The sequence below is a fragment of the Trichosporon asahii genome (assembly GCF_000293215.1).
Source record: "Trichosporon asahii var. asahii CBS 2479 unplaced genomic scaffold scaffold00005, whole genome shotgun sequence".
NCBI lineage: Eukaryota > Fungi > Basidiomycota > Tremellomycetes > Trichosporonales > Trichosporonaceae > Trichosporon > Trichosporon asahii.
Window position 1 is genome coordinate 369,804 of NW_014040919.1, and position 15,634 is coordinate 385,437.

General features: G+C 59.7%; 6 protein-coding genes across 6 annotated transcripts; 3 read left to right on the forward strand and 3 right to left on the reverse strand.

Moving 5' to 3' along the window:
* Nucleotides 1-2,069: 2,069 nt before the first annotated feature.
* A1Q1_04625 (uncharacterized protein) lies at nucleotides 2,070-3,729 on the forward strand (the record flags this gene model as incomplete). The annotated part of the gene is made up of 5 exons (XM_014328057.1): nucleotides 2,070-2,091; nucleotides 2,153-2,224; nucleotides 2,277-2,573; nucleotides 3,093-3,218; nucleotides 3,278-3,729. 5 exons carry the CDS (start codon nucleotides 2,070-2,072, stop codon nucleotides 3,727-3,729), a joined length of 969 nt encoding a protein of 322 aa, XP_014183532.1.
* Nucleotides 3,730-4,279: 550 nt separating this feature from the next.
* Nucleotides 4,280-4,936, forward strand: A1Q1_04626 (uncharacterized protein; the record flags this gene model as incomplete). The annotated part of the gene is made up of 1 exon (XM_014328058.1): nucleotides 4,280-4,936. One exon carries the CDS (start codon nucleotides 4,280-4,282, stop codon nucleotides 4,934-4,936), a length of 657 nt encoding a protein of 218 aa, XP_014183533.1.
* A 2,266-nt stretch (nucleotides 4,937-7,202) lies between these two features.
* On the reverse strand, nucleotides 7,203-8,879 carry A1Q1_04627 (uncharacterized protein; the record flags this gene model as incomplete). The annotated part of the gene is made up of 2 exons (XM_014328059.1): nucleotides 7,203-7,408; nucleotides 7,463-8,879. 2 exons carry the CDS (start codon nucleotides 8,877-8,879, stop codon nucleotides 7,203-7,205), a joined length of 1,623 nt encoding a protein of 540 aa, XP_014183534.1.
* Nucleotides 8,880-10,847: 1,968 nt separating this feature from the next.
* Nucleotides 10,848-12,123, reverse strand: A1Q1_04628 (ketol-acid reductoisomerase; the record flags this gene model as incomplete). Its single annotated transcript, XM_014328060.1, has 2 exons — nucleotides 10,848-11,930; nucleotides 11,998-12,123. 2 exons carry the CDS (start codon nucleotides 12,121-12,123, stop codon nucleotides 10,848-10,850), a joined length of 1,209 nt encoding a protein of 402 aa, XP_014183535.1.
* Nucleotides 12,124-13,250: 1,127 nt separating this feature from the next.
* Nucleotides 13,251-14,154, forward strand: A1Q1_04629 (6,7-dimethyl-8-ribityllumazine synthase; the record flags this gene model as incomplete). Its single annotated transcript, XM_014328061.1, has 3 exons — nucleotides 13,251-13,462; nucleotides 13,643-13,992; nucleotides 14,078-14,154. 3 exons carry the CDS (start codon nucleotides 13,251-13,253, stop codon nucleotides 14,152-14,154), a joined length of 639 nt encoding a protein of 212 aa, XP_014183536.1.
* A 252-nt stretch (nucleotides 14,155-14,406) lies between these two features.
* A1Q1_04630 (endoplasmic reticulum protein) lies at nucleotides 14,407-15,549 on the reverse strand (the record flags this gene model as incomplete). The annotated part of the gene is made up of 4 exons (XM_014328062.1): nucleotides 14,407-14,811; nucleotides 14,900-15,184; nucleotides 15,233-15,432; nucleotides 15,471-15,549. The coding sequence occupies 4 exons, from the start codon at nucleotides 15,547-15,549 to the stop codon at nucleotides 14,407-14,409; spliced, it is 969 nt and encodes a 322-aa protein (XP_014183537.1).
* Between the last annotated feature and the right edge of the window lie 85 nt (nucleotides 15,550-15,634).

Here is a 15,634-nt window from a genome sequence, read left to right on the forward strand (position 1 = left end):
CTCTTCTATTTTGTACTTCAATCTTTTAATGTATTACTTCTTGTTCTTCTCGTACTATACTTGTTGCAGAAGAGTTGCGAAGCTTGACTGAACATCAGCGCTGAACGGTGGGGACAGGGTATGGTCGCTGTTTGTTTACGAGTGGCAAACTCTCGGTGGCAAATGCGCAGCCCATGGTCAGAAATCGAGAGCGACGGAACCATCCAAGCACTCACCAACTGGTAGGATTTGCCACCCAGCGAGGTTTGCCACCGTTAGTCCTTTGCCACCCACGTACAGTGCGTTGCGTTGCTGCCCATGTGAGAGTGAGAGGCCACTCTCTGAACGGCGGTATATATCTCTCGAGCCCCGGTTTGCCACCAGTCGTCCGCTCCTGCTTATCAGTCGCCAGCGGTTCAGAGACCGTCATATCGCAGCACTGGACTCAGCACCGACTCAGCATTGCAGCTCGACGCATGACGCAGTGGCAAAGCAGCCCCATGAACCTTGAGGTTCTGGACCCTCAACCCGTCCACAGTCCGAACGACAGCGGTGCTGCTCTTCTGATTGGCATGCTCACTCCGAAATGTCGGAGATAAACTGATAAGAGCCCTTCCATTCCTTCTTTGTTTGGTTCCAGTCCCACTGCGAGACTCACGGAGCTCAGCCTCGAGACCGGGGCGGCACTTGCTGCTATGGTCGCGTGAGGCTGGCCGCCTACGCAAACTACGGCCCGTAGGTGCTGAAGAAGTCGCTGCGAGCGGGGGGACGGCGGCGGAGTAGCGCTCGGACGTCTCGGAGATCACGGGCGAGCCGTCGGGCGTCAGTCATGGTCGATATCTCGGGTTCAACGGACGCAAGACCGATGCGATAGGGAGGCGGAGTCGTGCACAGCGAAGCCTGCGTACATTCCGTAGTGGCCAGCCTGTGTAGGTGAAATGGCATGTTCCGAGCAGCGGAGGCGGCTCTTCGGCACCGCTCGCAATCACCCGCGGCAATGGGAGGCGACGGCGGCATCGCCGCCAACTTGGCTAGCTGTCCTCAGGAACAACGAACGTGCATGACTTTCAGCGCAGCGCTTCATTCTTCCGTTCTCCATCTCATCTCGTACGCATGGGTCTCAGCCAGAAGGAGAAGATCGTCCTCGGCGTGTGCATCGGCGTCGGTGCGTCCCATCAAATTTTCTTTCGCTGACATCCAGCGGGTCTGCTCATCCTACTCATTACTTGGCGCTGCGTTCTCGGATGCAAACACGCGCCCAAGGATCTCGAAGGACGACGTACGCAGGTTAGAGCGCAGGCTGCTGCGCGAGCTAGGGCTAGGAGGATGCGTTCGGGGGCGTACTGGGCCGAAGTCCCCGGATCTCAGTCTCAAGGCCAGAGCGGCAGCCATCATGGGCAGCACCACAGTGGCTGCGATGCCGGCCCTGGATACCATGCGGGGCACGATGGGGGTCATGATGGTGCCGGCGGTGGGGATAGCGGTGGAGGTGGAGGCGGTGACTAGCGCGCAGTAGATCGTACGCCATGAATGGATGTCTCATGAGAGCGACCATCGCCCCGATGCTCCATTCTTATGCCTCTTCATCGTCCTTGTACGAGCAAAACCAGGCAATCAACAATCCGAACAGCATGTCGACATTCACTCCTGATCTGCACATGAAAGATCGAGGGGTGGACCACCTCCACCTCCACTTTCCGCGATATCTTTGCGGGGCCTCAAGCACTCGTAACGCGATCCGCAGAGTGGCGCCGCACTGTGATCGAAGTGTCACTTGAGCACCAAGTAACGAGTCATGTGGAGATCCGAGTCGCCTGCTAGCCCGCGCTAGCCGTGGCGACGGACGCAGGCTTATCGGCTTCATTCGGCGACTAAGTCGCGGTGGCGACGACAAAATTCAATGCTGCGCAGAAAGGCTGGGAATTTCCGTAGTGCGATCATGAGCTGCGTTGCTGCGTTGGGGAAGGCGAGCGGCGACATCCTCTCCTCATTAAACAAATCAGTCGCCGCTGACTAGCACCTCAACCCATTCCGCCTCTCTTTCCTTGACTCATCCAGACACGCTCTGTTCAGCCAGTGAGCAGCTCCTTATGCGCGGCGGGCTGACAAACAGTGAGCGACCCCTTCCTCCACAACGTCGTGCACTTCGTGCGAGACACTGCACGCGAGACAGCCGAGCAGGCTCAAAAGGCGGCTGCAGAAGAAGCGCAGCGCCAGCATGAGTCGCAGATCCTCTTTCTCATCTGTGAGTAACCGTTCGCTTCCGATCCCCGCGAACACAAGCTGACAGTTCGCAGTCATGGGCGTCGTGGGTGGCTGCTGCCTCGTCATCGTCCTTCTGTTGCTCGCCGTCCACCTGCGAGAGTGGGGGCCAGACCTGTGCCTCGAGATCAAGCTGTGCTTCACTCGGTGCTGTGGGACGCGCAAGCGCAATGCTCAGAGCGACTGCGAGGCACAGGCGACCAGCACATCGGGTGGGAAGACGCATGAGATGGGTGACCTGCCATCGCCAGCCGCATACCCCCGATGCCTCGAGGTGGCGGTGTCCCGATCCAACCGAGTGACGCCCTTCTCCTCCAACATCTTTGCGCCTAGTGAGTCAACGTTGGTGGCGGGGGCGGAGACGGCATCGCAGCGCTCTTCGCAGTCGACGGTGATCATTCACAACTGTTGGGACCGTCCCAGGGACCGTGCTACGCATGCAAAGGCCGGCAAGGTCGAGAACAAGGAACGCACGGATGAGTAGACCTTCGATTAGCCCCTAGCTCCGGATGTATCTTGTATCGATTGACATGGTAATGATGGCTTCACTGCTCAGCCCAGATCTCACGCCAATGACTCACTAGTGTGCGCCGATGGTGTTCGGCCGTATCGGCCGCCACTCCTGCGAAGCAGCCGTGACAGCGACACAACTCAAAGCGGCGCAACTCAAAGCGGCGCAGTATGGCTGGTCATCTTCGCAGTGCACAGTAGCGAGTCGGAGATGGCAGGAAACAGCGTGCGTCGTATAAAAGTCCGAGAATCGGTCGAGTGTACGGATCTCAACATTCGCCATTCCACTCCAGAAAGACTCACCAGTGAGCAGATCATGCGCACGCAGTGCTGACGACTAGTGAACTCCAACTCGGCCGCGGAAGAGATCTTGCGTCTGATGCAGGAGGCTGCAGCCGAGAAGGCACGGAAGAAGGCCGAAGAAAAAGCCGAGACTGAGCACGATGAAAAGATAGCCACCATCGTTAGTAAGTACTGGGCCGCGAATCACGATCTCGGGCAGGCTCTTTGGCTAACCCATTCCTAGTCGGCACTCTTTGTGGAGTGGCATTCACCGCCATTTGTCTTCTCTGCGTGTGCCTAAACTGGTCAAACTGGTGGGGCCACATTCAGCGATTCTTCGCGGGGCTCGCATGCGGCTGCAGGCGTCGGCGGGCGCGGACCGATTGCGAACAGGGGCCCGACGCCACCCCGGCAATCGATAAGGAGGGAACTGCACCCCACTTCGTGGCGCGTGCCTGTGGCCAGAACGAGCTTGCCCTTGATCATCCCAGTCGTGCGTCCATCGCGCCCTCGCATGACTCGGACGCGACTGCAGTGGCAGACGCGCAGACGTCGGCCCATGTTGCGACGCACCCCACTGTCGCCCAAGACCACCATGCAAGCGACTACAACGAGAAGAACATTCAGTCCGAGCAGGAAACGAAGGAGGCTAAGGACGAGAGCACCCACGCCACGGTCGATTCCTACCACAACTAAAGTAGCTTCGGATCAAGGATCCCACTAAGATGTGGAGCATGCATGCGTTCTTTTGTTCTGAGGATATAGCTCACGGAGTGGCTTGGAAGATTGATTCAATGGCGGCGGCGAGCATGGCGCTAACGGCTATACCGGGGTTGGGGATGTCACTAGCACGGATCTGATCGATGGCAGTCGCGTGAGTGCTGCCCTAATCGCTCGCGAGAGTTGTTGATCTCGTTGCGAGGGATGCCCAATCGCATGCATATAAACGCGCTGGGGATGTGGGGATGTTCTTCCACCATCGTCTTGTCTCAAACGCTCGCTAACTTCTACGTTCACTAGTGAGTCTCCCCGTTTGTCCAGGACTGACGAGCAGTGTCATCCCAAGAGAACGCTCCCCGCTGCGACTACTCGCCAAAACGACAAGAGGAGAGCTCGAACCCTGAACGCTCGTTTCTCGACGAAGTGTTCCATGGTAAGTCTTACTTCCACCCTCGTCTCAACCGCCCATGCCACATCTCCGGATCGTGTGACACAGCTAACACTCTCGACAGGCTGCTACTTCCTGATGGTAGTCTTCGCAGTCGTCGCCTCAGCCGGGCTCGACTACTACCGCCAGAACTGGACGTACGAAGGGCTCCGAGAGCAGGAGAGGGCTGCGCAAATGTGCGATGAGCCGGAAGTGGAGGAGAAGCAGTTGCCGACGCCGACGCCACCCCGGCGGCGCTGGTTCGGTGCGGGCGCTTGCTTCGCCTGGCTCTTCCGCTCTCGCCGTTCCCGCTCGAAGAAGTTCACGAAGTCAAAGAAGTCGGAGAAGACCAGGTCGAAGCGCTCTTCCATGTCGACTCCTTTGACCGTCTTCGAGGTGGATGAGACGGCGATCACTGTGCCGCCGGTCCCTTCACAGCCCCGGCCCATGCCTGCATCTCGGGGCTCCTCCATCTCGTCCCTTGAGTCCATCCTGAAGAAGGACGAGGTGGAGGTGGAGGTGACTGCGGTTGTTCTTGATGCGCCAGCTCCTGCGATGGCCAAGCGAGCCATGGTGCACTTCGATGAACGCAGCCTCGAGAAACCTCACCGCCCAACTCGCATTGACCGCAACGTCGTTGAACCCCCTCACCACACTCGCGTGCTTGGAAACATCAAGCACCGAGCTCGGACAGCCATGCTTGGCATGAGGGTACTGCCCCGCACGACCACACGCAAGCGCATGATTAGGGCGTAGTGTGATACCGCAACCGTCGGTCTATAGAGTGTAATGTTAGAGCGTTAGATGAATCGCAATTTCGGAAAGTGGAAGGTGTGTCACCATCGGGAATGCCTCACGTCAGCAACAGAGGCATAAACCGACCGAGTCACGACCCCGTGATCGGTGGAAGCCCACGTGAATGCACAGCAGGCGTCCCGACTCGGTCTCGCCTCCGCCGCAGCGCTGTCGCAGCTCTATAGTTTAGTTGAACTCTAAGAAAGCGGGAAGCCGAGCGCCGGCAGAAGGGGCTCAGCGGCAGAAATCATCAGTATCATCGCGAGTTTATCCGAACACCATGTGCCACGCGCACTGGCGTGCTCTGTTTCTGACAGCCTGGCCAGGCCACCGACCGCAGAACACGATATTGGGCTCGGAAACCTCTCCGATCTCCGACACGCGGAGCGGTAGTTCGGAAGAGTGATGCAATCGGGCAGATATGCGGATGCGGCCGATGCGGAGCCACTCTGAGTCGGGGTATGCTCGGTCGGTTTTCTCGACTCAGGGGCAGAACTGGTAAACTACCCGAAGCTTGCTTTCATCTCTCCACTCATCACGCGTTGCGTTCTGTGCCAGCGTCGCACCAAGAGCAAAACCGACCGATTGCATAGATAGCATGTGAAGGATCATGGTTGCTGCGCGGAGTCACGTTGGGTCTGTTGGGTCCGTTGGCCTGCTGTTAAACTCGCAGAACTCGTAGACCTCCCGGCACCGGTCTGAGAAAGATACATAACGCGATGTCTGGGGAGGTCTCTTCCCAGCACGTCCTTTCTTGGTCAAAGACACATAGCATAGCATGAAGATGGCGCCCGTCAGCAACGGAACACTCTGGGCCATCATTGGCGGTATCGGTGAGTCACCCTGGCCTCACACCACCGGATCACCATCAGCTTTACACCTATGCTTCTCACTCGCTCTACCCGGTGCTAACCACAGTCGGCCCCGTGATTCTTTCCGTCCTCTTCTGCATCGCAATCTCAGTCCACTCCGCACGCCGAGAAGCGCGCGACGCCGCCCGCCGTCTCTCCTCTTCGGGCGCCCCCACGACTGAAATCAAGATCAACCAGCGCCGTCTCGAGATCCGCCGCATGGTGCGCGCGCAATATGGCGTAGGCGGGGTCGCGCGAGTCGAGAGCCGCAGCTCGGACGCACCCCCGACATATGGCAACAGCTGGAACGACACGACGCTCGAGTACGGCGACGGCGTCATGCCCCCCGCACCTACTTATTGGCCCGGTAGTCGGCCCTTGAGCGTCGCGAGTGGGAAGAGTGTGGCGACCTCGGGAAGCGGAGGAAGCAGGGATACGGTTGATAGCTTGGAGAGTGCGCCCTCCCTGTATGTCGATGCTGAGTCTGAAAGGAGAGACGTAGAACAGATACAGAGGAAGTAATCGAGCCAGAGCGGGAAAACCTTGTAGCCCAGCTAGTGTGTAGACTATGATGACAGCCATGACCCATAGCTTGCACGACCACGCGACGGATGGATGGCAGTCGGCGACGCGGAGGCCGAAAGGGCTGCGGAGTAGCATTAGCGTCTAGAGCTGTACTCTTTGAATGTGGAAGAGAGCCATTGAGCACCTGCAGAACACATGGTCGGCAGATGTTGGCGCGTGCTTGACCCACTTGGCGCGTACTCTTCGCCTTAGCGCCATCTCACCCGGCGATCGTTGCTCGGCCAAGAGGACACATATAAAACCACCCTCCTTCACCTCAAGTATGCCAACAGCCCAACATGATGGACACGGGTGCCTTGTGCGGGCTGATCATCGTCTGTGGAGGTGAGCTGAACAGAAAGCATAATGTGCTGACGACCAGTGGCTGGCATCGCGCTCGTGATCGGGACCGTTTCGTGTGTCGCCCGATTCATGCCCCGGCACGAGCAGAGATATACCGAGAAACCCTTGCGGACTGGGCGGTTCTTTGTTCGGAACAGACGAGCATTGCACGATGAGTGGTCGAGGTTGGAGTGCGAACTCAGACAGCCGGAGCCTGCTCGTGTGCCGAGAGGATATCGACCATAGCTCGGAGTTCTTGTTATTTTGTTCATACACAATATGAGGGGTCCCATTTGCTCTACTGCTGTTTTTTTTTTGGCTTTTCCGTTGCTTATCGTTTCGGTCCTGTCATCATTCTTCGTAATGAGTGTGTGATGTCGAGGGACCAGCCCCCGAGCCACGGGTATCGGTGCTTCATGCCGGTCCTTCTGAAGTGCGTCGCGAGCTCGCTTGCGTTGGGAGTCATCGAGCTACTTCCTCGCGGCATTGTTTTGGTAGAAGCGCGGGTGTCCGGGAGCGAGATACGTGCCCGACTGGTTCGGTCGCTTCGACACCCTCAAGCCGACAACCTGGAAGACGCGCCTCAAGAGGCGGGCGTCGTGAACGGTTCGCACGTCGCCATAAGCCTCAGAGTCGGGCACTGCGAAAGCGCGCGGGAAGTGAATCTCGCCCTTCTCTGGAGGGTCAGCTTACTCCTCCGCCTCTTGTTGATCCTCTATAGTCCACTTACGTCCTGTAGCATAGACGAGCTGAAGGCTCAGGGTGATGAGGGCCCTCGCAAACTTCTTGCCGTGCGTGATGGGGTTCCAGCGCTCGCCGGCCAGCTGAACCGCCAAGCGGTAGGGCTTGGGCAAGAGCTTGTTCCAGCTCTCCGGCAAGGTGCGCTCAGCGCAGTCCTCAGGCATGGCGCGAAGGGCCCTGGCGAACAGCGAGTTGCGGGTTCCGGAGTGCACAAAGGACACCCGGCGGTACTCGACGAGGAGGTCGTAGGCGGCGGCGACGCAGTTGGCCTGACACGCGAGGACAAAGGCCGTCTCTGCGTCGATGCTGTCGGGGACATGGTGCACCATGATATGCAGAGCGGTGCGGAGACGCTTAACTCCGCGCTCGGAGGCCCACTGGGTGAAGAACTGGAGGGTCTTGGTCCAGCGCTGCGCGATCCGGACCCTCTCCTCATCCGAGACCGGACCCTCCGCATCCTTATCCCTAACAAGCTCGTGCAGGATGCCGGGCTTGAGGACGATACCGAAAGCAATGTACACCACTGCCGACTCAGCTCCCGGGATCAGGTAGGAGCCGTTGCAGTTTGGCCGCTTGGCCGCCAACGGTGGGAAGTAGGCGGCAACGAGGGTTTTGCGAATCTCGCCGTCCGCCCCGTCCCGGGTCATGAATTTAAGCCTACGCCTCGGGTCCCCTCTCACCAGCGGGCCATCCCGCATCAAGTCGTCATCCGACGTCGAGAGGTCGAACGGCTGGGCTCGTCCCATGAAGAGGAAAGTGTCCGCGGCGTCGTCCACGTAAGCCGGCGGAGGGCCCGTATCATAGCGGACAGGAGAGAGCTCGTGCTCAACCTCGTCCTCAGACCCCTCTGAGATGGAGGCCGGGACAAGAGAAGAGCTGGTGCCGGAGACAGAAGCCGAATCAGGGGTGGAGTCAACGTCATTGCCAGAATCGGAAGAGGAGGAGGTGACGTCGGAGCTCATCTCGGAGTCCTCCTCCTCAGGCAAGCCGGTGAGCCGAGCGCGGAGCTCAGCCCATGCATCAGGCGGCGGGATATAGAGGGCCGAAGGCTGACCAGGGTCGCCGACGGGGAGACTATCGTTCTGCACCCGTTGCTCAGGCTCAGACTGAAGCTCAGGAGGCGGTGAGGGCGATCGAGAGGGAGGGGTCGGAGCAGGCTGAGGTCCGCGGAAAACGGTCGCCACACGCTGCCAGACGCTCTCCGTGAGCAGCGGCTCAGCAGTGCGGTTCGGCGTCGGCGAGTCTGGCGGCGAGTAGGTCGGTGTATAGATCGGGTCCCGCGTGTCGGGAGGAGGAGTACCGAACGGGCACACCGGCGGTGTGGCAGGCGGGCGCAGAAGGCTCCGGCGAAGCCCAGTGCGGGCTTCGCGTCGGGGAGGCGAACGGTGAGACTTGACCGGCGCCATACCGGCTACCTGAGGTTGAGGGTGGGACTTCTGCTTGAGAGTTGGTTGGATAGGTCCTTAAGTATCTGGGAGTGAGCTTGCGGGTTGAGGAAACGACAAGAGTCACCTTGTGGCCGGCTTAAGTATCTTGCATCGGGAGGCATCTTGAGAGCTGGTGGACAAGGCGACGTGCATGCGTTTGCGGACTGTTCATCAACATATACTTCAGTTGATCAGTTCGTGAAGCGAGACCTTGTGTGGATGCACCGCTGATGGACTTGTGCCACTGTGTGCAGCTGGACTTGGGTGACGTGAGACAATGGGCTCAACCCGAGGGAGGCGGTGCCCAGTGATGATGATCGTTGTCCATCACGGAAACAGTTGTTTGCCACTCTGTCATCATTGGCCGGACGTGAGTGATGGACAATGGAGTCAGGTGGATTTGCTGACGGGCATACGGACGATGGTCGGGAAGCCGGGGAAGGGAGCGTAGTTGCGAGGTTCTGTCGTCAGCTCTCACGGCGACAACAGCAGCTCACGTTGCCGCTCAACCTCGAGCGCGGCGGTAGCCACCTGGACGAATTTGTCCGCGAAACGCTCGACCTCGTCATTGTCGTCCGAGTAAGGCTCAAGGTCCACACAGGCTCGCAGGAGCGCATAAGCCTATGCTTGAGGCAAGACACAGAAGAGCTCATAGGGGCTCTGGCCGAGGATGAACATGCTCTCCCGTTGCGCTCCATGAATGAGTGCCGGATGACCGAGTCCTTCGCCCATTTGGCCTGGATGGTCTGCATAGTTGCGCGCGTACCGCATAACGGCACCGCGGCAGGCTCCGAGATCGTTAAGCAGAGCGCAGAAACGAAGGCGTTGGCAAATTGCAACTCGTCGCGCAGGATCGCGGCTGAGCCTATTGATCGGAGTGTCGTGACGCATCGTTCGCAGCCCCACTTGTCAAGGAATTGGAGAAGGTGATGAAGAGACCAGCGCCATTTCCAATAGTCGTCAAAGGGGAAGCCGTCTGCGTCGAATCACTCGAGATGAGCTCGACGTCGCCGTCTCGAAACCGGTCGCTGTTTTTGACATCGGCCATAGTGTGGTTTGAGGCGGATGGGTCAGAAAGATATCAGTGGAGGTATTGTTGTTGACGGCGGGGAAGGTGAGTTGTGGTCGGGTGAGCGGAGGTGGTGAGTGGAGGTGAGCAACACGACAGCGAGGGCGGGGAAGGCGGTCTCGAGAGATGTAAACTCAGACAGCGCATTCCCGTCAGCTGAGCACCCTTCAGCTGCTGTCGCCGAAAGCAGCGGCCGTTCGGACCATGCGCGCGGATGCGATGAAAGTGTGTTTGAATATTTGGACACGCGTTGACAGTGGTGGAAAGTGTGCGGATGGTCATGACATCTGCTGAAATCCGTTCGAATCCATCTCGAGACCGCGAATTACCGGCGAATTCCATTTCATGCCCCCTCGGGAGGCCTGCGGAGCCCCCACGATCCGCGCGGACGCCTCTGACGTCCGCTGTGTCCATGGGGGGAACCAGATTTGCGCCCGCAGCCACATACCGTGGGAGATCTGATGCGGGGACGACGGAGGCATTTTCGGCACGTTCGCTAGACGACGGGTGCGAGGCCAAACTCCGGCAAGATGTTTCCGCGATTCCGGTGTGGAGAACCGGTGAAAAGTCCAGTCTTTGTGGTGCTGCCCGAGGGGTCACGGGTTAGTCGAGAAAGGAGAGAACGAGGAAAACAGCGGAGGTCAGTGAAGAGAAGGCCAGCTGCAACGAGTTCGTAGTGTCCGGAGGTGGTCCTCCTGCTATGCATTGCTTGATTTGCTTGCCTATAGAGTTTACAGAGCCTCGACAACTTAGGTGTTGTGTTGGCGAAATCGACGAGAGAAAGAGAAACAAAAGATGAGATGGAAAACTAAGGACAGTCCCTACACGAGTGACGGTGCACCCTTTTGTTTTTTGCTGGTCACCAGAGGAGGAGTGACTTAGAGGTCCTCCTTCTTGGCGTCAGGGCGGAGGGCACGGACGGTCTTGCCGGCGCGCCAGATCTCCTGGTTGTCGATCTCGTCGAGCTCCTTCTGGAGGTCCTCGCGGTAGGTCTTGCGCGAGTTGAACTCGAGCGAGCGGCGGGTCTCGGAGCCGTCACGGACCGACTTGTAGAGGGCCTCGAAGACGGGGAGGTTGGCCTCCTTGAACTTGGGGGCCCAGTCGAGGGCACCACGACGAGCGGTGGTGGAGCAGGCGTTGTACATGTAGTCCATGCCGTACTTGCCGATGAGGGGGAAGAGCGACTGGGTGGCCTCCTCGACGGTCTCGTTGAAGGCCTCAGAGGGCGAGTGGCCGTTCTTGCGGAGAACCTCGTACTGGGCGAGGAACATACCCTGGATACCGCCCATGAGGACACCACGCTCTCCGTAGAGGTCAGAGTAGACCTCCTTCTCGAAGGTGGTCTCGTAGACGTAGCCGGATCCGATACCGATGGCGAGGGCGACGGCCTTCTCCTTGGCGTGGCCGGTCACGTCCTGGTAGACGGCGATCGACGAGTTGATACCACGGCCCTCAAGGAAGAGGGTGCGGACAGTGCGGCCGGAGCCCTTGGGGGCGGCGAGGATGACGTCGACGTCCTTGGGGGGAACGACGTGGGTGTCGTCCTTGTAGACGACGGAGAAGCCGTGCGAGAAGTAGAGAGTCTTGCCCTTGGTGATGAGGGGGGCGATCTCGGGCCAGGTGGAGGACTGGGCAGCGTCGGAGAGGAGGTTCATGATGATGGTACCCTTCTCGATGGCCTCAGGGATGTCGAAGAGGGTCTCACCGGGGACCCAGCCGTCCTCCTGAGCCTGCTTCCAGGACTCGCCGCCCTTGCGGACACCGATGATGACGTTGAGGCCGTTGTCACGGGCGTTGAGGGACTGGCCGTGGCCCTGCGAGCCGTAGCCGATCATGGCGAGGGTGTCGTTCTTGAAGTAGTCCTGGAGACGCTCGACGGGCCAGTCGGCACGCTCGTAAACGTCCTCCTTGGTGCCGGCGAAGTCAAGGGTCTTGACACCGCGGGTGGCCTGGGAGGTTAGCTACTGATATCAGGAGACAGCGGAGGCAGTGCTGAGAACACCTGCTAGCTGATAGTGAGATACTCACGCCCATGCGGGAGGCGGCAGCGACGGCAGCCTTGGGAGCCTGGCGGGCGAGGAGGGAGAAGGAGCGCGAAGCGCGGGGGACGTTGGCGCGGACAGCGGCGCGGAGGGCCTGAGTGCGGAGCGACATGGTGATTGAGTGGAGTGGGGAAGAGGATGGGTGATTCTGAGGTGAGAAAAAAAAGAGTTTGGCCTTTTATGTTGTAGGCTTGGTGGTGGTTTCTTCCACCGTCCGGTTACCTCGCTGTGCGCAGCGTAGCTCTCTCGTTCGTCGAAGGGGGCTCAGCCGATTCGGTCACCCGTAGCAGACGTCGCGACTCATTATGGTCGATTGATGCGTCGGGCCAATGAGATCCCCCTATCAGAGCGGGGTCTCCTCCCTCGCTCAGGTGCAGAGGATTCTAGCCCGACCAGCCAGGCCGCTGCAGGCCGCACTTGAGCAGCTGTCGTGTGTTTCGACTCAGGCGCAGACCCCGCGGCTTGGCCAGGCGCCAGGCATTATCCACCACTCACCCAATGCCAGTGCGCGGCAGAGCCCAAGACGTGATCAGCCATTCATGTCCATTATCCCATATTGCCCGGTCCTGCGATCCTGCAACCCTGGGCACTACACGTAGCCGCCGTCCCTCGCGTCCCTACCAGGCCGATCATCCCAGCGGCCCAGTTGCGCTCACCACCAAGCAAGCGGGGCAGTGAGCTCGGCCGTCTTCTTCCTCCGCCTGCCCGAGACCACGCAGCAGACGCATGCATCTCACATGGTGCGAGTCTGAAACTGACCCGTACGCACTGGCCCATCCATCTGGCCCTCCTAGCTATCATCAGACCTCTCGGGGCCACCATCGACTCCGGCTTGACTGCCCACATCTTGGCCTGGTCAGGACTTTTTCACTGGTCCTAGGAGGTCGGACATTTTGCGCCGTCTATTCATCGGAAAAACAGGGTATCGTTAGCCGAGCACTTCTTGCGCGATTCTGCCGGAGACTCGAGTCCCGCCGTCGTTTGGCATGCCGGTCAGTCACGTGCTCTGTCGTCTGGCTGCCTCCTTTCGAAGATCCTTCAGCTCCTATGCAGCTCCTATGCAGCCCACCCACATAGACACGCGACACAGTTACCCACGGTGCCTACACGTCACATGTCAGTCACCGGCGGTGCCAACCGCATGTCGTCCATACTCCCGCGAGCCGGTCCAGTGACGAAACAGGTCCGGCTCGCCTTCCTCAGCTGTCCACATTCCACCTAACTCAACCCACAAACACCATGGCCGACCAGACGATCAAGGGCCCCGCGCCGCAAGTCCACGACGGCTCCAAGCTGCGTATCGGCATCATCCACGCGCGCTGGAACGACGAGGTCATCAAGGCCCTCGTTGACGGCACCCTCGCCCAGCTTAAGAAGGCCGGCGTCAAGGAGGAGAACATTGTCCTCAAGTCGGTCCCGGGAAGCTACGAGCTGCCGTTTGCGTGCCAGAAGTGAGTTTCTAGCCGGAGCTGCCGACGCTGCCGAAGGTAGCGGAGGCTCCGCAGAGGTGGGCTGTGAGGTGCGCCGCGTTTTACCGGATCCCCGGAACTTGCCAAGCTTCGTCTAGAGATGTTCATGTGTGGAAGGAGTACACACTTCGCAGCTGGAAGTGCTGGGCCGTAAGCTAACAGCAGGCTCATCGAGGGCGGCAAGACGCAAGCCTCTGGCGCCAACTCGCTGATCAGCACGACCAACCTCCTCTCCCTCGTCGAGGGCGAGGGAACGGGAGGCACCTCGACGCCGGCGGGCGACAAGGCCGGCGCCGCGAACAAGCAGCCCTTTGACGCCGTCATCGCGATCGGCGTGCTGATCAAGGGCTCGACGATGCACTTTGAGTACATCTGCGACGCCGTCTCGCAGGGCCTCATGCGCGTCCAGCTCGACTCTGGCACGCCCGTCATTTTCGGTGTTCTTACCTGCCTCAACGGCGACCAGGCGCTCGAGCGCGCTGGTATCGGAAGGAAGGGCAACAAGGGACACAGTGAGTACTTACCACGCAGAGAGCGAGAGGGACGGCCGAAGGCCTCTGGCAAGCTAGCATGTCGAATACGGAAGCTGACTTGCAGACCACGGCGAGGACTGGGGTCTCGCTGCCGTCGAGATGGCCAAGGCTACGCAGGAGTGGGCCAAGGGCCACATCTAAGTCACCCGGCCATCGCTAGAAAGTGTCAAAGGGATTTATCTGAAGTTAAAAGGCAAGCCAGCCAGAATCATAGACGTGATGTGACTTCTGTTTCTTCTACGCTGCCATACCACGCTGCCGTACTGGGTGGGCTAGAGCCTAGGGGTATGGCATCTGTGTCTGTGTGTACGGTATCAAGTTGGTTCTGATCTGCAGCAATGCTGCATCTATTCTATGATTGAGGTTGTGAAGGAGGGTGAGCGTAAAATGCCTCTACTTCTTGTTCATCTTGCGCTTCCGCGCCGCGGCGGCCTTGCCGCCCGCCTTCTTCCTGCTCCCTCCGTCCGTGTTGGAGGTCTCGCTCTCGCTGGCGCCGGGGGTGGAGTCGGGCGACGCCGAGGCCTTGCCCGTCCTCTGGGCGCGGAGCTCGGCCGCACGCGATCGCAGGCGGCCGGCGTTCGACGTGTCGACGCTGCTGGTGCCGGGGCCCGAGGGGACCTCGTCAGACACCTCGACGTCCTCTGCAGAGACGCGGATGTCCTCGACGACGACCTCCTCTTTCGGTCCACCCGTGACCTTGTAGATGAGGGAACGGGCGACGTTGCAGGGCCAAGTGCGGAGGAGCGAGGGGGGCGTGGCGAGCTCGGAGAGCGGGTGCAGAGATCCGTCGTCGTGGGGCTGCATGTCAGCTTACGCCACTGCCCAAGACAGCTTCCGCCGTTGTTGACAGCAAGCACACAGAGTGCAACTGTCGCCGCACACTTACCAGGTAGACCCATCCGTCCTCAACAACAAGCTCGAGGCTCTGGTTGCTTCCCTCGTAGAAGGGCACGCGGACCTTGCGGTTGGCTCCGCGGGCCTGGCGCAGCGCAGCTTCAGTGAAGTACTCGACCTTCTTCGAGTCACGGGCATAGTTCATGCGCATGACGACGTAGTGCATGAGAGCGGTGAAGAGCACGAGGAAGCAGATCACAAAGCCCATTCCGGGACGCCAGCGAGTGTAAGCGTAGCCGAAGCCCTTCCACTTGGGCACTCCATTCTTGAGGAAGAACTGCGAGTCAGCTCGGTTGAGGCCCCACAAGCTGGAGAGCGTACTCACGTTGTAGCGGTCACGCCTCTCGCCGTCACGGAGGATGCCGGTGATGACACCGAGACGGGCGAACTTCTGCTGAATGCCTGGGACACCAGGGTTCTTGTCGGGGTGCAGCTCGAGCGAGCGCTTGCGGTACGCCTTGGTGAGCTGGGCGGGGGTCGCATCCTTCTCGATGCGGAGGTAGGAGTAGAACGTGACGTCGTCGCCTGTCTGTTAGCTACCCCTCTGCACTCCGCCAGCATACCTTCCTCGGCCTTCAGGTCGTGCACGAGGTCGAAGATCTCGTAGTCCTCTTTCGTCCACCTGCACGTCAGCTTCGCCATCAGGCCTGGAGCTCACGCAAGGGCGCAAAGCGCACAGAAGAGCGCGACGAATAGCAGCTGGATAGACCGCATCGTCAGTCTGCCT